We start from the raw sequence: 23,865 nt of genomic DNA, 5'->3' as shown, positions 1-23,865 counted from the left end.
ATCTGACGTAGTTCCATTTTGATGCGAAATGTTATGTTTAAATGTAATTATAAATCGATTGATTGTTATTTTCTTTTCCCTTTTTCCCTTCCCTCCCCTTTATTATTTTTTTCCATATTTATGTTGGTTTCACGTTTGCCTTATTGTCCGATGTTCACTCAGGCATTCTAAATAAGGGCAATTTAACTAATTAAGTCCTGATGATGATCCTGTATCTCTCTCATAAGGATCGAAACGCCGTCGACTCTGTTGCCCACCCTACACCTTAATATTGCTGTATGTAATATAGTGTGAAGGTGGCAATCTGAATACCAGATGTTTCGCTATTCATTATTTCAAAAAAGAAACATCAATGTAATTGCCTGAATGTGTTTTATCATTTTTTGTCAACTTGATATGTAAGTCATAGGATACAGGCTTGTGTCCCACCGAAATTCTACTTGCATTTTCTGGTTCACTGTTAAGAACTTCTACTTATTAAAGTTGCCATGCCCGGCTGGACATTGGCTATAATATAGTTTCAATTTTGACTATATTCATTTTTTGCTCTATCGTTTTGCTTTCAGGGACCACTGTTTCCTGTAATACATCACCATTTCCTGTTCACTCCTTCACCATGACCCTCAGTCTGCTTCATACATCAGTTTCAGATTCAGTATCATCAAGACAACAAAAGCATTTAACTAAGGTACCATTAATATGTACTTTGTCAAAAAGTAGCCTCTGCAGCTTTTCTACCTTTTTTCTATTTATGTTTCAGCAAGAACCCTTATATCCAAGCCATCTATGACCTCTCCTACCAGGTGGATTTCAGAATCCGACGCTTCATGTATCACAATGATCTGATCTACTATCTCAGTCCTCATGGTGCTTGCTTTCGAAGAGCCTGCAAGGTGGCACACAACCACACTGGTAATAATGAAATCCTATATTCCTTCACTTGCTGTATCTTTACTGATTGACCTGGAAAGTGTATGCTAAACTGGCCTACTCCTATCACAGATACAGTGATCAAGCAGCGAAAAGAAACATACAAAGATGAAAAGGAGCTTGAGAAGATCCAACAAAAGAGACACTTAGACTTTCTTGATATTCTGCTGAGTGCTAAAGTAAGTCTTTTTGTCTCCTGCCTATGCTTTAATCTGTTCATATTGTTCTGTTTCATTCAGAATCTATCCCTCCCTATATCCATTTACCTACCAATTAATCCAGTTGTAGTTGTACAATTCAACCTATCAACCTGCACACCATTCTTACACACAGGAACCAGTTTCGCAGGTGCAAAGCATCCTTCCAGCATAACCAGAGAGCTCTTGGATGGCTTTTTTTGTAATTGTAGTCTGGTTAATTTTTGCCATTTCTGTTAGCTAGTGTCTGCTGTCACTGTTTTTGCTGACAACCTTTCCTCCTGAGCAGAACACAGGGGTCCAGGTTCCCATGCAATGAAGATTTCATAGGAATAAAGCATTGATCTGTCCCTACACTAGCACGAACATGACATCCCTAATCAAGCATACCGCGGAGCAGGATCAGTTAAGGTGTCAGCGTGTGGAGCCTTCCTTAAAAGTCTCTCCACCTTAGGTGGGTCAAGCAGCATGGAGCTACTGAGACAGAACTCGTTCCAAGATGCTCTCTCTCCAAAGGCAAAAAAAGAAGTGGGGCTTTTTCCCTAGTTACCATGTACCATCATTATAGGTGGCTTCCCAGGATCCTTTACAGGTCAAGCCATTTGGCCAGGCCACATCCTCACAGGTATTTTCCCACTGGACCGCGATGCTCCCGAGCAGTGGCGAGATGACCTTGATTCCCAGGCTCTCTCCAGTGAGAAAATATAACAGTTCTTCTTGTCTGTATCAACGGTCAATATATCCCCTTCTCTCCTTGCCCAGCTCCTAAAACAAGGACATTATTCTAACAAGGATGATTCTTCCACCTGCAACACCAGCGTGTGAAAGAATAAAGACTAACGTTCACATGAAATTCAAATATTAATTCAAATGCGAGAGCTTCCAGGAAAAACACATCTCAGGCCTACAAAATCCAGCTAACATAATAAAAAATGGTACATAGACTTTACGAGATTGCCTATAAAATAAACACATTCACTTAGTGTGACTGTGTACATCTAAATTAACATGTTCCATAAGCACATTGAATACATGAATAATTGTCAGCTGTATACACAAATTCTGCCCGTTAATGGTTTCAGCCAGTTACATCTATTCATAACGGAATTTCTCCACGTTTACTTTGAGGTATCCTTAAACCCATCACGATTTCACATTATTACAATTCACATTCTAATGTCTCATGTTAATACAATGAAGAAATATATGTGGATGCGGACAACTCGTGATTATTATGCCCGCCCCTACAAATGAAAATGGATTTTGCGCTACATCACAGTATTGTTCTAAAATTCTGCATTTCAATCAGCAATCCCCTTTGTTGGTGCCTTCCACCTCTACATTTGTATAGGGTTCTTGTGAGACATTGATTTTTTTGTTGACTGGGGTGTTAGTCCTAGTCAAGCAAAAGCCACAATCCTTGTCAGGGTGAACCACAAAAGTCACTAAATTATCCTATACTTAACCTTTGATAGCTTGGCATGAATGCAGTCAGGCTTAACTTAGAGGAAATATGTAAAGTATTAATGTTGCATACAAACAGTAATACAGAGAATACACAACACAATAAAAATACAACACCAATTTAAAACAGGCATTGGCATAGCCAATAGGTCTCACCTTTAGCACCTTATATGTGCTTATCCAGAGCTATCAGCTTTGACAATGTGTTTAAGCTATGTTGTAGAGCAGCGTGGCTTCTGTGCAGCATGTTGAGAAGTTATAATAAAAAGGTATTATAAGCACTTTTGTTACCTTATATATAACCAAGAAGACATCTTCTAGTTTTTTGTTCTTACAATGCTGGCAACTTCTTCCTACCAGTTCTAATCTGTTCTAATGCTGGTTTGTTATAGTTTGTTTGTTTTAGGGATGGAGCATAAACAACAAGAGTGTGGAGGTTGTGAAAAGGTACCTGAATTGCAACACTAGCAGCGAACGGAGATTGGGGGAGCATCAACAGATGCCAGATTCTGAAGGGAGACTGAGGTGGTGCTGAGTGATGCGGAGGTGGTGGTGTGCTGGTGCGGAAGTGCTACTGAGTGATACTACGGTGATACTGAGGTGGTGCTGAGTTATGCTGTGGTGCTGAGTCAATCTGAGGTGGTGCTCGGTGGTGCTGAGCTGGTGTTCGGTGGTGCTGATCTGGTGCTCAGGAGGTGCTGATTGATGCTGAAGTTGTGCTACGCTGATGTTCCAGTGGTGCTGCATTGGTGCTAATCACTGCTGAGGTGGGGCTGTGCTGGTGCCCAGGTGGGGCTGTGGTGGTGATGTGCACTAAAGCGGAGGTGATGCTGAGATGGTGCTGAGCAATGCTGAGCAATGCTGAGATATGCTGAGGTGGTGGTGCAGAACTGGTGGTGCTGAGTGATGCGGAGTTGGTGCTGTGCTGATGTTGAGATGGTGCGGTGGTGGTACTGAGGTGGTGGTGCACTGATGAGGTGGTGCACTGATGCGGAGAGGGTGCTATGCTGGTGCTGAGTAAAACTGAGGTGGTGTGCTTGTATGGAGGTGCTGCTCAGGTGGTGCTGAGTGATGCTGAGGTGGTGCTGAGTGATGCTTTGGTGGTGCTGAGTGATGTCAAATTGGTGCCACACTGGTGCTGAGGTGGTGCTGCCATAATGCTGAATTGGTGCTGAGTTGGTGCTGCACTAGTGGTTTTGCATTGATGAGGAGGTGGTACTGTGCTGATGCTGAGATGGTGCTGTGCTGATACAAAGGTGGTGCTGCGCTGGTGCTCAGGTGGCGCTGGGTTGGTGCAGTGGTGATGCGCTGATGCGGAGTTGGTGTTGCACTGGGGGTGGTGCACTGATGCTGAGGTGGTGCTTTTCCGGGTTTCTGTTCCTCCCTCTTTCTGTTTTGTGTGCTTTTCCTTCTGTGGCTCTCGGGAAACGTCTGATGAGGAGAATTAAGTACCAGTGCCCCTCACCAGCTCAAATTAACCACTGGAAGCATGTAGTAGTGGTCAGTGCTTGAAGTTGCACTGGTGGTCAGTGTAAGAGCATCTACTAGTGACCAGCGCTAAGAGCTGCACTAGTGGACAGTGCAAGAAAACGACATTAGTGAGCAGTGTGAAATGTAAACAGTGTGAGGAATTGGCATTATCTGACAAAATAATTGGTACTGGTTGAAGCGTACATGTTCAGGGTTCTAAATAAAACACTTCTAGGCGTATTAGGTATACCCCTAATCCTTCAGAGCACCTAACTGCAATTCTGTTACTGTGGGTGCTACAGAGGGACACCATATTACTCGCAGGGGTCCAGCCAGGCATCAGCCAGCCCCTAGAGAAGCCAGAGAGGAATGCTGAGCACCAGTGGCTTGGCTGTGAGGAGAGTTTAGAGAGCTCGGAAAAGCATGGGGAACTTCTCAGCTTTTGTTTATAGAGCACAGAGGAGAGCGGGTAAGCCATAGGCAGGCTTCGGAGAGGAGTTACAGTGGCGAGCCCTGAATGCCACAGACCCCCAGCCCCTGTCCACAGGCAGACAGAAGAGATGCCTACACCTTGCTTGGACGGCTTCTCCAGATGAGGCACCCTAGAGGTGGGGGTAAGAGGGCACCCCCTCATTTTCGTGCCACCTTGGAGAAATTCTTTAAGCTTAACTACTATTTTTTTATTTACAAAATAAAAAAGACCATTTGCAACACCAATAGCTCCAAATGTCACTAATGCGAGACCTATTGAATTGCAAAAGATTGTTAATGTCTGGGCAACGGGAAGTCACAGTGCGACTTTGGAAAAGTTTTCACTGTTCACTCCCCGGAGTCTAGGATGGAATGAGTATCTGCTTTTATTTGTGTCCCAGAATTATTGAAACCAATTAACCTGTGATCTCTAAAGAAGGTGTAAAAGAGGATCTTAAAGTACAAAATAGTAAGATTCTGCAGTTGGATCTTAGAGAACATTTTATATGGCGCCTGCATTCAGGAACCCAGTCATGTACTTTTTTAGGTCTCGCTGAGTCAGCGCGCATGCGCTGCTCAGAGAGACATTTAGTAGGTGAGTTTTCAAAGTGCTGTTGGCTGGCCTAGCGCTTGCGTTCACGCGAGCATCGTGCGCGCAGCCTGCAGCTTTCAGCGCCGGCGGCGCCATCTGGAGCTTTCACTTTTTCCGCCGTCGCGCACGCACCCCTGTTTTCGCTTTTGCCGTCCCACTCGCGTGTTTGCCTGTGCGCACCCCTGCTTTTATGCTTTTCGCACAGTCACTTTCTTTTTGCTTGTTGGGCTTCTGAATGGTGTGTTTACTTGCATTTTCCCAGGCACCTTTGGGATCTGCAAGAGCTGGTCTGGCTTGAAGGGTGTGACCCTTCCTGTGTCCCTCGGACGTCACTTCCTCCCTGTTATTCATGCAAGGCTATGCTGGCCACGTCTGTCTGCACCTTTACCTTTGACCCTGTTTACAAGGAGTCTCACTGCGGCTATCAGACGCTGCTCCCATAAAAGGCAATGTTAGAGCGTCCTGGGTGATTTCATCGATACTCGTTTTGCTGACACTCGAGGGGCACTGAGTGTCACTGGCCAAATTAGAGCGCAGTCTGGTCGTAAACTTGGCAAAACAACTGCCTGGTGAGGAATATGTTTGCACAGGATTTCCGCTGAGTTTCTGGACAGATTTACACGCTTGCACGTACAATAAGGAAGTGGTTTATTTCCATGTAAAGCACTAGGCATTATGCACACAGGACTCGTACTAGGCAGTGGTTAAAATGCTGTTAGTGTTATAACCACATTTTCTGGTATTTTGCACTCAGGGAGGGTCGAGGTCAAAAGTGGTGTAAATTCAAGGAGAGCTAAACTCTCCTGGGATCCTTTAGACCCACATGGCAAAACGGCTGCAAAAAATATTTCCAGCAGGCATCAGGTGTGTTTTGCACCCGTTTATTACGTGTGCTTACAAAGTGGGATATAAATTATACCATATAATGTGTGCATTGTTTAGACTCCCTCGACCCTAGGCACTGATAACAGGCGTTAGTTATTATCCAGGTTAATGGTACACATTTTATCCTCCTCGAAAGAGCCTCGCAGGTTTCAACCTGTGGCGTTCAGGTTGCGCACCATCTCGAAAACGGATGAAAATTGTTGACCAGACTACTACATTAGCCCAGATTTTTGACGTGATGTTCAGTGTTTTCGTGAGCAGGCTTTACTAGTGAGGCCCTACTGGTCATCCATTTGCACAGCTCTAGACATGTGTCCTGAGATGGACACATTCATAGGAAATGTATTCTGCTTTAATGAGCTGCGCTTATATTCCCAAAGGCTCACACGTCTGCTTTGAGTGTTGTATTGATAAAGTGTGAGCATCAAGCCTAGTTCTTTTCACTTTTTCTTGGAGCTACCACTTAAAAAAATGAATCAACCACCATTTCCTTTCCATAAAACTTTCCTTTCTCTTATTCATTCTCATTCATTTATCTTTCCAAACAGCCTACACCCCTCACCCCCACAAAAAACCTAAACATCCTACCTTGAATTTCCTTTCTAATGTTTTAAAGCCCCTGTAGAAAAGGAGGTTTCCCCAACAGATAGTTGGCATTTTCAGAACTTCTGTCTTGCCCCTGCCACTTTAAGGAATAATGTACTGGATCTCTGGAGAAGCCCTGTCCTTCCACCAGTTGTTGTAAGGTGCTGGTACTTTTGTTTTGGCTGCTCCTGCTAAGTTACTCATGGGTCTTACAATCCTTGAAAACAAAGATCCAAGGAAATGCATGGGGTCTACGTGAGGCCAGAGACAGACTGACCAATGTCTGTTAAAGAAAGCCAGATCGGTACTATATTTTCAGGATAACTGCTTGTTTGGTAAATTATTGCCATATAGATGTATTGAAAGAAATGTGCCCCGTGGGAGAATCTGGCACAGATCCCACGCATATAAACGAAAGATGGACACACTTGAGGCTCAGGGTGTTGACGCTGTTAGATTTTTTAGATCTGTCTGAACAGCACGGCTGTCTCTGACACCTGTTGTTACCAATTAATTCCAGTTTTACATAGAGAGAGCTTTGACACCACCCAGCAGAGTATTTCACTCCCACCTCTTGCTATTGGCTGTTTGATGTATCATTCTGGCTCCTATAGAGTGTTTCCATTGAAATATATGAGGGACTGTTTTGCAACTCAAAAGTACACTAGGATATCACACATTAAATTATTTATCTCATAGATGCACATACCTAAAGCAGTGATTTTTTAAAAACTTTTTTTCACTGGAGGAGGCTTTTCAAAATGTTTTGGTCAGGGCTGAAAATGCAAGACACACTTATTGGCTTTGCCAGTGCTTGTTTCACATGAGATTTTTCCTTCCACTCTCTACGCTCTACCTCTCTACCTCTACCTCTCTACTCTCTACCTCTACCTCTCTACCTCTCTACGCGCACACATATGGACATATATATATATATATATATATATATATATATATATATATATATATATATATATATATATATATATATATATATACAGCAAATGGGAACCTATTTTGTTGGATTTATAACGGCTGTCTCCGGTCGTGAAATTCGGCCCACCGCGGTAAAGGTGGATCCTTCGAGTACTGATTTAGTGTTCGAGTGGCAGGAAGGAAGATGTGCTGACGCCATGCAGGGTGGTGCCAGCACATTCACGAATGACAGCAACAAAGCGGGGCAGGTGGCAGCAGGTTCCTGCACTTACCCACTGGGGGAAGAACTTGTTTTAATTTTTGAAAATGTGGCGCGCCCACTGTGGATGACTAATAGCGCACTACGACACCCAGAAGGCCGTGTATTCGGCCACGCCCACTGAGGCAGGTTTTGGAATGAAATCGTGCACTATGCAACAGCGCTATCATTTTCTGCTGACAACACGCCACAGAAGAAGGGACTGTTAGATTCCCGAAATGCGTCTGGCGTATGGATTCTGTTTGATGCGGGACTCTGTGAAACCATCTGCTTGCATACTGCCATTAAATGGAGTGAAAGATATTTATCTTCTTGTGGCCTTATTTCAAATGGGAACCTGTTTTGTTGGATTTATAACGGCTGTCTCCGGTCGTGAAATTCGGCCCACCGCGGTAAAGGCAGATCCTTCGAGTACTGATTTGGTGTTCGAGTGGCAGGAAGGAAGATGTGCTGACGCCATGCAGGGTGGTGCCAGCACATTCACGAATGACAGCAACAAAGCGGGGCAGGTGGCAGCAGGTTCCTGCACTTACCCACTGGGGGAAGTGGCGCGCCCACTGTGGATGACTAATAGCGCACTTCGACACCCAGAAGGCCGTGTATTCGGCCACGCCCACTGAGGCAGGTGTTGGAATGAAATCGTGCGCTATGCAACAGCGCTATCATTTTCTGCTGACAACACGCCACAGAAGAAGGGACTGTTAGATTCCCGAAACGCGTCTGGCGTATGGATTGTGTTTGATGCGGGACTCTGTAAAACCATCTGCTTGCATGCTGCCATTAAATGGAGTGAAAGATATTTATTTTCCTGTGGCCTTATTTCAAATGGGAACCTGTTTTGTTGGATTTATAAGGGCTGTCTCCGGTCGTGAAATTCGGCCCACCACGGTAAAGGCGGATCCTTCGAGTACTGATTTGGTGTTCGAGTGGCAGGAAGGAAGATGTGCTGACGCCATGCAGGGTGGTGCCAGCACATTCACGAATGACAGCAACAAAGCGGGGCAGGTGGCAGCAGGTTCCTGCACTTACCCACTGGGGGAAGAACTTGTTTTAATTTTTGAAAATGTGGCGCGCCCACTGTGGATGACTAATAGCGCACTACGACACCCAGAAGGCCGTGTATTCGGCCACGCCCACTGAGGAAGGTGTTGGAATGAAATCGTGGGCTATGCAACAGCGCTATCATTTTCTGCTGACAACACACCACAGAAGAAGGGACTGTTAGATTCCCGAAACGCGTCTGGCGTATGGATTGTGTTTGATGCGGGATTCTGTGAAACCATCTGCTTGCATGCTGCCATTAAATGGAGTGAAAGATATTTATCTTCCTGTGGCCTTATTTCAAATGGGAACCTGTTTTGTTGGATTTATAACGGCTGTCTCCGGTCGTGAAATTCGGCCCACCGCGGTAAAGGCGGATCCTTCGAGTACTGATTTGGTGTTCGAGTGGCATGAAAAAGATGTGCTGACGCCATGCAGGGTGGTGCCAGCACATTCACGAATGACAGCAACAAAGCGGGGCAGGTGGCAGCAGGTTCCTGCACTTACCCACTGGGGAAAGAACTTGTTTTAATTTTTGAAAATGTGGCGCGCCCACTGTGGATGACTAAAAGCGCACTACGACACCCAGAAGGCCGTGTCTTCGGCCACGCCCACTGAGGCAGGTGTTGGAATGAAATCGTGCGCTATGCAACAGCGCTATCATTTTCTGCTGACAACACGCCACAGAAGAAGGGACTGTTAGATTCCCGAAACGCGTCTGGCGTATGGATTGTGTTTGCATGCTGCCATTAAATGGAGTGAAAGATATTTATCTTCCTGTGGCCTTATTTCAAATGGGAACCTGTTTTGTTGGATTTATAACGGCTGTCTCCGGTCGTGAAATACAGCCCACCGCGGTAAAGGCGGATCCTTCGAGTACTGATTTGGTGTTCGAGTGGGATGAAGGAAGATGTGCTGACGCCATGCAGGGTGGTGCCAGCACATTCACGAATGACAGCAACAAAGCGGGGCAGGTGGCAGCAGGTTCCTGCACTTACCCACTGGGGGAAGAACTTGTTTTAATTTTTGAAAATGTGGCGTGCCCACTGTGGATGACTAAAAGCGCACTACGACACCCAGAAGGCCGTGTATTCGGCCACGCCCACAGAGGCAGGTGTTGGAATGAAATTGTGCGCTATGCAACAGCGCTATCATTTTCTGCTGACAACACGCCACAGAAGAAAGGACTGTTAGATTCCCGAAACGCGTCTGGCGTATGGATTGTGTTTGATGCGGGACTCTGTGAAACCATCTGCTTGCATGCTGCCATTAAATGGAGTGAAAGATATTTATCTTCCTGTGGCCTTATTTCAAATGGGAACCTGTTTTGTTGGATTTATAACGGCTGTCTCCGGTCGTGAAATTCGGCCCACCGCGGTAAAGGCGGATCCTTCGAGTACTAATTTGGTGTTCGAGTGGCAGGAAGGAAGATGTGCTGACGCCATGCAGGGTGTTGCCAGCACATTCACGAATGACAGCAACAAAGCGGGGCAGGTGGCAGCAGGTTCCTGCACTTACCCACTGGGGGAAGAACTTGTTTTAATTTTTGAAAATGTGGCGCGCCCACTGTGGATGACTAACAGCGCACTACGACAACCAGAAGGCCGTGTATTCGGCCACGCCCACTGAGGCAGGTGTTGGAATGAAATCGTGCGCTATGCAACAGCGCTATCATTTTCTGCTGACAACACGCCACAGAAGAAGGGACTGTTAGATTCCCGAAACGCGTCTGGCGTATGGATTGTATTTGATGCGGGACTCTGTGAAACCATCTGCTTGCATGCTGCCATTAAATGGAGTGAAAGATATTCATCTTCCTGTGGCCTTATTTCAAATGGGAACCTGTTTTGTTGGATTTATAACGGCTGTCTCCGGTCGTGAAATTCAGCCCACCGCGGTAAAGGCGGATCCTTCGAGTACTGATTTGGTGTTCTAGTGGCAGGAAGGAAGATGTGCTGACGCCATGCAGGGTGGTGCCAGCACATTCACGAATGACAGCAACAAAGCATGGCAGGTGGCAGCAGGTTCCTGCACTTACCCACTGGGGGAAGAACTTGTTTTAATTTTTGAAAATGTGGCGCGCCCACTGTGGATGACTAAAAGCGCACTACGACACCCAGAAGGCCGTGTATTCGGCCACGCCCACTGAGGCAGGTGTTGGAATGAAATCGTGCGCTATGCAACAGCGCTATCATTTTCTGCTGACAACACGCCACAGAAGAAGGGACTGTTAGATTCCCAAAACGCGTCTGGCGTATGGATTGTGTTTGATGCGGGACTCTGTGAAACCATCTGCTTGCATGCTGCCATTAAATGGAGTGAAAGATATTTATCTTCCTGTGGCCTTATTTCAAATGGGAACCTGTTTTGTTGGATTTATAACGGCTGTCTCCGGTCGTGAAATACAGCCCACCGCGGTAAAGGCGGATCCTTCGAGTACTGATTTGGTGTTCGAGTGGGATGAAGGAAGATGTGCTGACGCCATGCAGGGTGGTGCTAGCACATTCACGAATGACAGCAACAAAGCGGGGCAGGTGGCAGCAGGTTCCTGCACTTACCCACTGGGGGAAGAACTTGTTTTAATTTTTGAAAATGTGGCGCGCCCACTGTGGATGACTAACAGCGCACTACGACAACCAGAAGGCCGTGTATTCGGCCACGCCCACTGAGGCAGGTGTTGGAATGAAATTGTGCGCTATGCAACAGCGCTATCATTTTCTGCTGACAACACGCCACAGAAGAAAGGACTGTTAGATTCCCGAAACGCGTCTGGCGTATGGATTGTGTTTGATGCGGGACTCTGTGAAACCATCTGCTTGCATGCTGCCATTAAATGGAGTGAAAGATATTTATCTTCCTGTGGCCTTATTTCAAATGGGAACCTGTTTTGTTGGATTTATAACGGCTGTCTCCGGTCGTGAAATTCGGCCCACCGCGGTAAAGGCGGATCCTTCGAGTACTAATTTGGTGTTCGAGTGGCAGGAAGGAAGATGTGCTGATGCCATGCAGGGTGTTGCCAGCACATTCACGAATGACAGCAACAAAGCGGGGCAGGTGGCAGCAGGTTCCTGCACTTACCCACTGGGGGAAGAACTTGTTTTAATTTTTGAAAATGTGGCGCGCCCACTGTGGATGACTAACAGCGCACTACGACAACCAGAAGGCCGTGTATTCGGCCACGCCCACTGAGGCAGGTGTTGGAATGAAATCGTGCGCTATGCAACAGCGCTATCATTTTCTGCTGACAACACGCCACAGAAGAAGGGACTGTTAGATTCCCGAAACGCGTCTGGCGTATGGATTGTATTTGATGCGGGACTCTGTGAAACCATCTGCTTGCATGCTGCCATTAAATGGAGTGAAAGATATTCATCTTCCTGTGGCCTTATTTCAAATGGGAACCTGTTTTGTTGGATTTATAACGGCTGTCTCCGGTCGTGAAATTCAGCCCACCGCGGTAAAGGCGGATCCTTCGAGTACTGATTTGGTGTTCTAGTGGCAGGAAGGAAGATGTGCTGACGCCATGCAGGGTGGTGCCAGCACATTCACGAATGACAGCAACAAAGCATGGCAGGTGGCAGCAGGTTCCTGCACTTACCCACTGGGGGAAGAACTTGTTTTAATTTTTGAAAATGTGGCGCGCCCACTGTGGATGACTAAAAGCGCACTACGACACCCAGAAGGCCGTGTATTCGGCCACGCCCACTGAGGCAGGTGTTGGAATGAAATCGTGCGCTATGCAACAGCGCTATCATTTTCTGCTGACAACACGCCACAGAAGAAGGGACTGTTAGATTCCCAAAACGCGTCTGGCGTATGGATTGTGTTTGATGCGGGACTCTGTGAAACCATCTGCTTGCATGCTGCCATTAAATGGAGTGAAAGATATTTATCTTCCTTTGGCCTTATTTCAAATGGGAACCTGTTTTGTTGGATTTATAACGGCTGTCTCCGGTCGTGAAATACAGCTCACCGCGGTAAAGGCGGATCCTTCGAGTACTGATTTGGTGTTCGAGTGGGATGAAGGAAGATGTGCTGACGCCATGCAGGGTGGTGCTAGCACATTCACGAATGACAGCAACAAAGCGGGGCAGGTGGCAGCAGGTTCCTGCACTTACCCACTGGGGGAAGAACTTGTTTTAATTTTTGAAAATGTGGCGCGCCCACTGTGGATGACTAAAAGCGCACTACGACACCCAGAAGGCCGTGTATTCGGCCACGCCCACAGAGGCAGGTGTTGGAATGAAATTGTGCGCTATGCAACAGCGCTATCATTTTCTGCTGACAACACGCCACAGAAGAAAGGACTGTTAGATTCCCGAAACGCGTCTGGCGTATGGATTGTGTTTGATGCGGGACTCTGTGAAACCATCTGCTTGCATGCTGCCATTAAATGGAGTGAAAGATATTTATCTTCCTGTGGCCTTATTTCAAATGGGAACCTGTTTTGTTGGATTTATAACGGCTGTCTCCGGTCGTGAAATTCGGCCCACCGCGGTAAAGGCGGATCCTTCGAGTACTAATTTGGTGTTCGAGTGGCAGGAAGGAAGATGTGCTGACGCCATGCAGGGTGGTGCCAGCACATTCACGAATGACAGCAACAAAGCGGGGCAGGTGGCAGCAGGTTCCTGCACTTACCCACTGGGGGAAGAACTTGTTTTAATTTTTGAAAATGTGGCGCGCCCACTGTGGATGACTAACAGCGCACTACGACAACCAGAAGGCCGTGTATTCGGCCACGCCCACTGAGGCAGGTGTTGGAATTAAATCGTGCGCTATGCAACAGCGCTATCATTTTCTGCTGACAACACGCCACAGAAGAAGGGACTGTTAGATTCCCGAAACGCGTCTGGCGTATGGATTGTGTTTGATGCGGGACTCTGTGAAACCATCTGCTTGCATGCTGCCATTAAATGGAGTGAAAGATATTTATCTTCCTGTGGCCTTATTTCAAATGGGAACCTGTTTTGTTGGATTTATAACGGCTGTCTCCGGTCGTGAAATTCGGCCCACCGCGGTAAAGGCGGATCCTTCGAGTACTAATTTGGTGTTCGAGTGGCAGGAAGGAAGATGTGCTGACGCCATGCAGGGTGGTGCCAGCACATTCACGAATGACAGCAACAAAGCGGGGCAGGTGGCAGCAGGTTCCTGCACTTACCCACTGGGGGAAGAACTTGTTTTAATTTTTGAAAATGTGGCGCGCCCACTGTGGATGACTAACAGCGCACTACGACAACCAGAAGGCCGTGTATTCGGCCACGCCCACTGAGACTCTGTGAAACCATCTGCTTGCATGCTGCCATTAAATGGAGTGAAAGATATTTATCTTCCTGTGGCCTTATTTCAAATGGGAACCTGTTTTGTTGGATTTATAACGGCTGTCTCCAGTCGTGAAATTCGGCCCACCGCGGTAAAGGCGGTCGCCAGTAGATAGTTATAGTTAGGACCGTGTTTCCATGGGAAATCTCAAAATTCTATTTTGAATAACTTTGGCGCGGGTTGACGAATATAGTCCGATATAGTTAGTTGTACTAACTACATCTCGCGCGCCCGCAATCCACTGCTGATGATGTCACATAATACATCATTCATGACATGGTCAGTGACATCACTGATGACATCTCAAATGACATCACTCATGACATCACTGATGACATCATCCAGTGAATGTGGTTTGGTTCGTTATTTAAATATGTATTATATATATATATAGCAATTTGCATTGAAGAATGAGTGGATATATAAATATAAATAGCTGGATGGAGGATTTAGTAGCAGTGTGAGTGACTGTTTACTTGACTAATTTATAGTGTCTCACTAAATATATTGGATAGTGACTAAACTGTGTGAATATCTGTATCACTTTGTCTGTTGTTGTGTAAACTGCTGCACTAGTTGGTTACTAGCTACGTGAAAGTCTATATTATTTATTGATTAGTTAACTGAGTATTTGTATGGGAGAGTGAATGTGTGTGTGGCTCGGTGGGGGGTGTGTGACTGCCCAAAGATGTGTGAATAGGTGATTCAGTAGGTATCTGAAGTTAAAACTACATGTTATAACAGTTGTTTGGGTGAGTGAATATCTTTATGGGTGTGGTGATGAGTAGGGGTGGGCGGAAATTGCGAAATTAACTTTCGCAAATTATCGCGAAAATTTTTAAAATTATCGCAAACAAGCGGAAATATCGCGAAGATGGGGAAGTTTTTTTCCTGAGTGTTCGCGAGATTTTCTGCATGGTTGCGGGTCGCCAACTTACCCATGTGGTTGCTTGCGGGCGCGGCCATCTTGTTTTGAGTTGTCACGCGGTGCATGATCGCGAGAAGAAAGACGTGATCGCGCAACGCATGACGTCACTGCGGGCGCGAACTGTCGCGAGACAGCGCAAATGGCTAAAAACAATACAACATCTCATGGAGAACGCGACCGGATCAAGAAAACTTGTCGGCGAACGCAGGGATTCAGGTAAGGCGATCGCGCGCGCGCGTGAATGTATTATTTTACAGCGCGAGCAAGAAACAAATTATCGCCAAGCTGCGGAAACCGGAAATTTTGACATTTTCGCGCTCTCCGCGGAACGCGAAAATGTCAAATTATCGCAATTTCCGCGAACGGAACGAAATTTTCGCCCAGGCCTAGTGATGAGCCAATATATCTCTCAATGGTACATGTCCAACAAACTAGGAAAATAAAAGCCAGTGTATGTGTCAGTTGTTGTATATAAATAAGTATACATAAGACTCAGTGATTGTATGAGTGACTATGAATAACTGTATACTTGTAATAGTGTTTTTATAACACACTAAGGGGCCGATTCCGATCCTGGAAAAACCGGGTACGAACCGTCGGTCGGAGCCCTTTCTCCGTCCGACTCGTACCCGGTAAAAACACCATACAAACTTGCAAGTACGATTCTTACGGAAACACTATTTCCGTACGAGTCGGAAAAAACACCGACCGACAGCAAAATCCATACGAATGTGATCCGGGACACCGCGGACGTGACGTCCAGACGGAGTTAGGCATGTTTTTACATCCCAGCAAGTACGATTCGCACCGACAGCAGTACGGACGGCAATATTTTTACGGCTCCCAAAAAGTGCCGGAAAAGCGAAGGACGCCGTCTCCCCCCCCAGCCCCCCGTATGTACGTGCCGTCCCCCCCCAGCCCCCCGTATGTACGACACGTACCCCCACCCCCATAGGTACGACACGTACCCCCACCCGTGTATGTACGACACGTACCTCCACCCCCGTAGGTACAGTGCGGACCCCCAGCGCGTGTCGTACATACACGGGTGGGGGTACGTGTCGTACATACATGGGTAGGGGTACGTGTCGTACATACACGGGTGGGGGTACGTGTCATACATACACGGGTGGGGGTACGTGTCGTACATACGGGGGCTGGGGGGGTACGGAGCGTACGTACAGGGGGCTGGGGGGGTTGTTTGGCGCGTACCGGGCACCTGTTTGGACGTCGCCATGGTTGCTATAGGAGTTCGCCCCGGACGGTCTTTTTCCCATACGGTTGTACAATCGGACGGACGGTAGGAATCGTACTTGCGCACTCGGACTTCAGTTTTCAGATTCGGACGTTAAAATGTCCGGGGACGTGTCGGACACCTTTTCCGACCCGAGGAGGTGTCGGGGAATTTACCCAATGCGATTCGTATGGACTTTTTCACATACGAATCGTACTTGCCAGTTTGTACGGGACTTGTACGATTCGTACGGTAAAAAAACCAGATACGATTCGTACGGGGAATATTTTTCCAGGATCGGAATCGGCCCCTAAGTATGAGTTATCTATATGAATAGATGAAGTGGTGTTTTTATAAGTGTTTAGCTAAGTAAAAGTAATTATGATCCATTGTTTGCATAAGTGAGTAGGATGACTTCATAAGTGATTAGGATGTGTGCTGGTGTGTAATGTCGATATAGGTGTATAAGTATATTTAATAGTGTTCTATTGATCATTGACAGCATGTATGAGTGAATCTATAGGTAAGTGATTAGATGTGTGTATAGATCTAGGAATCACTGAGTGGGTGTTTAGAAACTTGTATTGGAGTGTCAATGGTTTTAAATCTGAAACTCTGTATTTTACAGTGAGTGATGAAAGGTTAAACTAGTGTATGATGAGGTGTATCTGATTTTCACGTGGATGATGTCATCAGTGATGTCATTTGAGATGTCATCAGTGATGTCACTGACCATGTCATGAATGATGTAATATGTGACATCATCAGCAGTGGATTGCGGGCGCGCGAGATGTAGTTAGTACAACTAACTATATCGGAGGAATTTCAATGGTTTTGTTCGAGTGAAATGTCCAGCTAACTATAACACCCCTAAAACCTATTGTTTTTTCAGTGAATTTCTAAGGTTTTTTAAATGCTAATTCCTAACTATTATCAGGCCTGAAACCTATGGTTTTTTCAGTGAATTTCAAAGGTTTTTTAAATGCTAATTCCTAACTATATCAGGCCTGAAATCTATGGTTTTTTCAGTGACTTTCAAAGGTTTTGTAAATAACAATTTTTAATGTATTAATTGTTATACTGATTTTTTTTATACTGATTTCCTACATTTTTTAAACTATTTATTTTTAGATATATATTTTTTAATTACATTATACATTACAATACAAAATATACGTTCTCAGAATGAATTACTTTAGTTTAAATACTTGGCAAATAGGCAACAGACTTTTAAGTACAGTAGTTACAGTTGTTGCAATGGGCAACACAATTTCAAACACAAAGCAACATTGAGCTCAATGTGAATTTCTAGTTAAATGCAATTAGTTACTTTATGAATTACTTTTCTAACCACAGGACTGGATCCTAGATTCAGTCCTTGGACATCTCCTGTAAACAGTTGAGTAAAAGCGTTTTGGTTACAGTAGTTATTTTTAAGGAATATTAATGTATTTTAAAAGTTGACACAAACATTTTTTCACATAGAATCACCAATGTTATCCTATGGCAGAAAATTCACTTAGCAGGTAAGTAGTGTTATCGTTCCTTTTTCTTACTCAGTGGTGGATCCTGGATCCAGCACTGGCCAACCTCCTGTAGACAGTTGAAAGAATGTGTTTGAGGCATACAGGCGATATTTTATGAATATTTTTAGTTTGTGAAAATAGACACTTAGAAACTTTTCTGCTGAAAACCACACAATGGATTCCTATAGAAGGAAATACAAGTTACTGGTAAGTACGCTTAGAATTACTTTTCAGAGTCAGTGCTGGGCTAAAAGATGCAGCCCGGGGTTCTCTCCTGATAACAGGTGAGTAAATCGGAATTCGTAGTTCGGCTGATTTTAGAGGAATATTTGTACGTTTCAAAAATGGACACAGAACATTTTCTGGTGAAAACCACACAATGGATTCCTATGGAAGGAAATACAAGTTACTGGTAAGTACGCTTAGAATTACTTTTCAGGGTCAGTGCTGGGCTAAAAGATGCAGCACTGGGTTCTCTCCTGATTACAGGTGAGTAAATCGGAATTCGTAGTTCGGCTGATTTTAGAGGAATATTTGTACGTTTCAAAAATGGACACAGAAAATTTTCTGGTGAAAACCACACAATGGATTCCTATGGAAGGAAATACACGTTACTGGTAAGTACGCTTAGAATTACTTTTCAGGGTCAGTGATGGGCTAAAAGATGCAGCACCGGGTTCTCTCCTGATTACAGGTGAGTAAATCGGAATTCGTAGTTCGGCTGATTTTAGAGGAATATTTGTACGTTTCAAAAATGGACACAGAACATTTTCTGGTGAAAACCACACAATGGATTCCTATGGAAGGAAATACAAGTTACTGGTAAGTACGCTTAGAATTATTTTTCTGGGTCAGTGCTGGGCTAAAAGATGCAGCCCTGGGTTCTCTCCTGATAACAGGTGAGTAAATCGGAATTCGTAGTTCGGCTGATTTTAGAGGAATATTTGTACGTTTCAAAAATGGACACAGAAAATTTTCTGGTGAAACCACACAATGGATTCCTATGGAAGGAAATACAAGTTACTGGTGAGTACGCTTAGAATTACTTTTCAGGGTCAGTGCTGGGCTAAAAGATGCAGCACCGGGTTCTCTCCTGATTACAGGTGAGTAAATCGGAATTCGTAGTTCGGCTGATTTTAGAGGAATATTTGTACGTTTCAAAAATGGACACAGAAAATTTTCTGGTGAAAACCACACAATGGATTCCTATGGAAGGAAATACAAGTTACTGGTAAGTACGCTTAGAATTATTTTTCTGGGTCAGTGCTGGGCTAAAAGATGCAGCCCTGGGTTCTCTCCTGATAACAGGTGAGTAAATCGGAATTCGTAGTTCGGCTGATTTTAGAGGAATATTTGTACGTTTCAAAAATGGACACATTAAATTTTCTGGTGAAAACCACACAATGGATTCCTATGGAAGGAAATACAAGTTACTGGTAAGTACGCTTAGAATTACTTTTCAGGGTCAGTTCTGGGCTGAAAGATGCAGCACTGGGTTCTCTCCTGATTACAGGTGAGTAAATCGGAATTCATAGTTCGGCTGATTTTAGAGGAATATTTGTACGTTTCAAAAATGGACACAGAAAATTTTCTGGTGAAAACCACACAATGGATTCCTATGGAAGGAAATACAAGTTACTGGTAAGTATGCTTAGAATTATTTTTCTGGGTCAGTGCTGGGCTAAAAGATGCAGCCCTGGATTCTCTCCTGATAACAGGTGAGTAAATCGGAATTCGTAGTTTGGCTGATTTTAGAGGAATATTTGTACTTTTCAAAAATGGACACAGAAAATTTTCTGGTGAAAACCACACAATGGATTCCTATGGAAGGAAATACAAGTTACTGGTAAGTACGCTTAGAATTACTTTTCAGAGTCAGTGCTGGGCTAAAAGATGCAGCCCTGGGTTCTCTCCTGATAACAGGTGAGTAAATCCGAATTCGTAGTTCGGCTGATTTTAGAGGAATATTTGTACAATGGTGAAGGAAGGGGGTGGGGTCTGAGGTGACCTGTGCAAACACGCCCTGTGGCGCGTTTTAAGTTGGGGAATTAATTCCTCTTCAATCCAGAGGTCCCCTGGGGGCCAACTAGCCCACCAGGTACCTCCAGTATGCGCCAGGGGGCTGCATTGCAGAGAGGTGTTCAGAGGCCACGCCCCTTTTTACAACACTCTGCAACACAGCTCTGTGGCGCTTAGTGGAGGTATCTGGTGGGCTAGTTGGCCCCTACGGGACCTCTGGATTGAAGAGGAATGAATTCCCCAACTTAAAACATGCCACAGGGCGTGTTTGCACACATATCACCTCAGGCACCCCCCTACCTTCACCACTGTGCAAACGTGCCCCGTGGCGCGTTTTAAGTTGGGAGATTAGGTCCCCTTGAATCCAGAAGTTCCCTGGCCGCCAACTAGCCCACCAGGTACCTCCAGTAAGCGTCACGGAGCTGCATTGCAGAGAGGTGTAAAAAGGGGCATGGCCTCATTACACCTCTCTGCAAGGCAACCCCCTGGTGCATACTGGAGGTTCCTGGTGGGCTAGTTGGCCCCCAGGGACCCCCAGTATACAAGGGGAATTAGATCCGCCTCTGCAAACGCGCCAGGGGGCGCGTTTGCAGAGTGGTGCAAGGAGGGGGCGTGGCCTCCGGCCAGATCCGTTCTTTTTTTTTTTTTTTAGAAGGGGGCTGTGTCGCCCCCCTTCTTTTTCTAATTTATTGACCCCAGGGACCCCATCCCCGGGGCCTTTTATTAAAACAGTTTTTTTAATTTTTAGGAGGGGGGCCACGTGGCCCCCCTCCCGGGCCACTTATGGCCCCATGGACCCCATCCCCCGGGGCCTGGTCATCTAGTTGGGGACCGTGGGGGTTCCCCAAACCCCCCACGGTCCCAACCGGCTCCCCGCTTCCTGCGGGAGCTGGCATTGCTTTTCCACATGGGGAGCAGCTAACATGCTGCTCCCCATGTGGAAAAGCAATCTGCTTTGCTTCATTGAAGCGAGAGCAGGTTTCCCTGCTCTCGCTTCAATGAAGCAAAGCAGTTTGCAATGGCAGGGTGGGAGCCGCGAGTCTCCCGCCCTGCCATTGCAAACAGCAGTGTACCGGGGGTGGGCACCCCGGGACACTGCAGGAGCCGGCCCTGGGGGGTGGCGGTCCCCAGGGCCATCATTGGCTCCAGGAGTTAATTTAATTTAATTTAAAGCGCCGGGGGGTGGTGGTCCCCGGGGCTTGGGGATCCGTAACGGACCCCCTATTTTAAATATTTAGTGCCCCGGGGAGATGGCGGTCCTCGGGGCTGCGGGGGGGCTGTGAGCCCCCCCACATACATTTCCATAAAGCCCTAGGGGGTGGCGGTCGCCGGGGCTTGGGGGAGCTTTGAGCCCCCCGCCCATGTTTAATAAAGACCCGAGGGGTGGCGGTCCCAGGGGCTGGGGGGCCCCTCTGGGCCCCCCATTATCATTTGCATATTGCCCCCGGGACTTGGCCCCCCCCGGGGGCTAAATAAAAACGAAGTGCGGGAGCCCGCGCTTTGTTTTTTTTTTCCTCAGCTGGATGAGCATCCCGCGATTTAAAAAACAAAATAATAAAAAATAATATATTAAAAAATAATAATCCCTGTGGGACCCCCTGAGCATGCCTAGGGGGTCAGGGTGTTTCTACCCTGCCCCCTTGTCGCGTTTTGCGCCTTTTTTTCGGTTTTCTTGTGCCTCGGTTCTACCGCCGCAGGTACGCAACAACACAATCCCCGCACACAACACAACACATAACTCATGGGCTGATACAGGGTCCCTGGCCACACCAGACACCCTGGTGGGAACAGGAACACATCCACAAGTGTACCCACACAGTTCCTACCTGCCACCAAGTCACCCCTCCGCAGCAAGCCAACACATCACTGCAATCTCCAAGTAATGTCCCGGTCATATCACCGCAGCAGTCAAGACAAGGGAAAACATGCGCTCAATGCCTCCACCACGCACACATCCCTGTGTGCCATGCCCACCACCACACTAGCCCCCCCAACATGAAGGGACATCCCATGAGCCCCCCGTGCACCCCCATGCACAACAACAAGCTAGGTGAATCCTCTCCCTGCACCACACAACAAACTAGGGAGACAGCCGCAGCAGGAGTGGCTGCAGAGGAACACACAGCACATAGCACCAGCCCAGGGCGACCCACACACCACAACAACACCACATTCATGATAAGAAAGCTGAGTGCAAGCACAAAATGAACACACACACACACAAACACACTAAACAAACATCCAACTGGACACACAGCCTGCCAAGTCACACAGACATACCCCACACTGACACACAGCCACATACATACACCACATGCCACCAGCAATGGAGCACAACATATAGGAGAGCCAAAGTGAGGTGCACACAAATGGGAGGCCAAGGAAACAACCAACACGCATGTGTACATCACATGCAAGACAAGAAACAGAGAACAAAACCCTCGCCCCATCAAAGCACACATGGCTGGCACAGTGAGTGAACACAAACCACAGTCACCTCAGTGAACCAACTCAAGTAAACAGCAAGGCAACACATGTATAGGCACAGGGATGAAAGGAAGGCCCTGAAGTCAAACTGTGAACAGCCACACATATGCACACAACAACTTCACAGGAGTATGGCAGCAGCACAACACACAGGGCACATTGGCACACTCCATGACTGTCAAACACAAGTAGGATTCTCCACACATAACCCCCTCACACCTGCAGCACATAACCCCAGTGCCAGACACACAGAAGGGTGTCAAGAATGCCCAGTCAGTACACAAACAATGACACTCCCTGGGGGTATCCACAAACATCACACACACACAGGGATGCCAGAATCAATGGCTGCACCAAAACAACAGCCAAACACATAACTCAACAGAAACACACACAGAACCACAACAAGACCGCACATGACCTGTGCAGCCAAACTGTGGGAAGGCAATGGGAGCACGGACACAGCAGGAGTACACAACCTCATCAGTCAGGCACAATGCACAGACAACATACCACAACACACACAAGAAATGCTCCATCACAGAACGACACAGCCACATCAAACACACAACAGATGCACATGACAATAAATCACATAGCAAACACAGCAGGACATCAGGGGATGAACACCAGGCCAGGACAAGGCAACATACACCCACAGCACTGCATGCACAACAAGCAGTGTGTGCACACAAAACATTACAGTCCCACACAGCCATGAATGACACACCATGAACACCAACAACAACAATCAAAACAGCACACTGACAACATCACACCCAGGAAGTCAAGCAGTACGCCAGCATACACACATACACCCAACACAACACCCACAGATGCACAATTCTGGGACACAAAAGTGGAAACAACTTGACCACAGGACTGGCCAGCACAGACAGTTGAACTGCACTTGAGCAACCATGACTGCTGAACTGTACAAGAACAACACAGATAAACAATTGGGGAAATGGCATGAGTGGCCAAAGATCTACACCACAACGCAAAGTTTCACAAATGAAGTGATGGGGAGGCACATACACAGGCAACACAAGGGGAGAGCTGACATCAAAGTGAAGTGGTGTGCAGTTCAGAAGTGGACATGGCAAGAGTGTACCATACACAAATAGAGGAAGTGCTGACTCACAATGTCAAGGCATCTGAAGCACAGATAGGGGATGGAATGACACCGCATACCACATGCCATACTGGAGGCAATAAAGCACCATGTGATAGCAATGCATGAGAACATCACACCCTCAATGTCAGTGTGGTTGAGCAGGTATGCACAGTGAGTACAAACAGTATCAAGACACACGGCTGTTCAACAAAACAAAACCCTGACTTCCATTCACACACTCTGCATACTCACAATTGGCAAAAGCAACAAGTAGGAGTCAGCCAAAACTGCAAGGACACACCAACACACTGCCCAGTGCACAACATACAACTCACACATGTGCACACAATCACAATCACAGGCCTGAACAATCCAAACAATAGGCAACCAACTCTTGGGTGACAC

The 23,865-nt window shown here is 46.4% G+C and overlaps 1 protein-coding gene across 1 annotated transcript in view; it reads left to right on the top strand.

Annotated features, from left to right (window-relative positions):
- Window positions 1-23,865, top strand: part of LOC146835036 (cytochrome P450 4B1-like) — a 281,992-nt gene that overhangs the window by 118,694 nt on the left and 139,433 nt on the right. Inside the window, exons 6-7 of the mRNA XM_085602696.1 lie at window positions 761-912; window positions 1,003-1,109. Coding sequence (XP_085458822.1) covers window positions 761-912; window positions 1,003-1,109 — 259 coding nt within the window. The remainder of the gene's footprint in view (window positions 1-760; window positions 913-1,002; window positions 1,110-23,865) is intronic.

Source organism: Triturus cristatus, chromosome 4_2, assembly GCF_964204655.1.
Source record: "Triturus cristatus chromosome 4_2, aTriCri1.1, whole genome shotgun sequence".
NCBI lineage: Eukaryota > Metazoa > Chordata > Amphibia > Caudata > Salamandridae > Triturus > Triturus cristatus.
The sequence above is the reverse complement of the archived record's forward strand: the minus strand, read 5'-3'. Positions and strand labels throughout refer to the sequence as shown.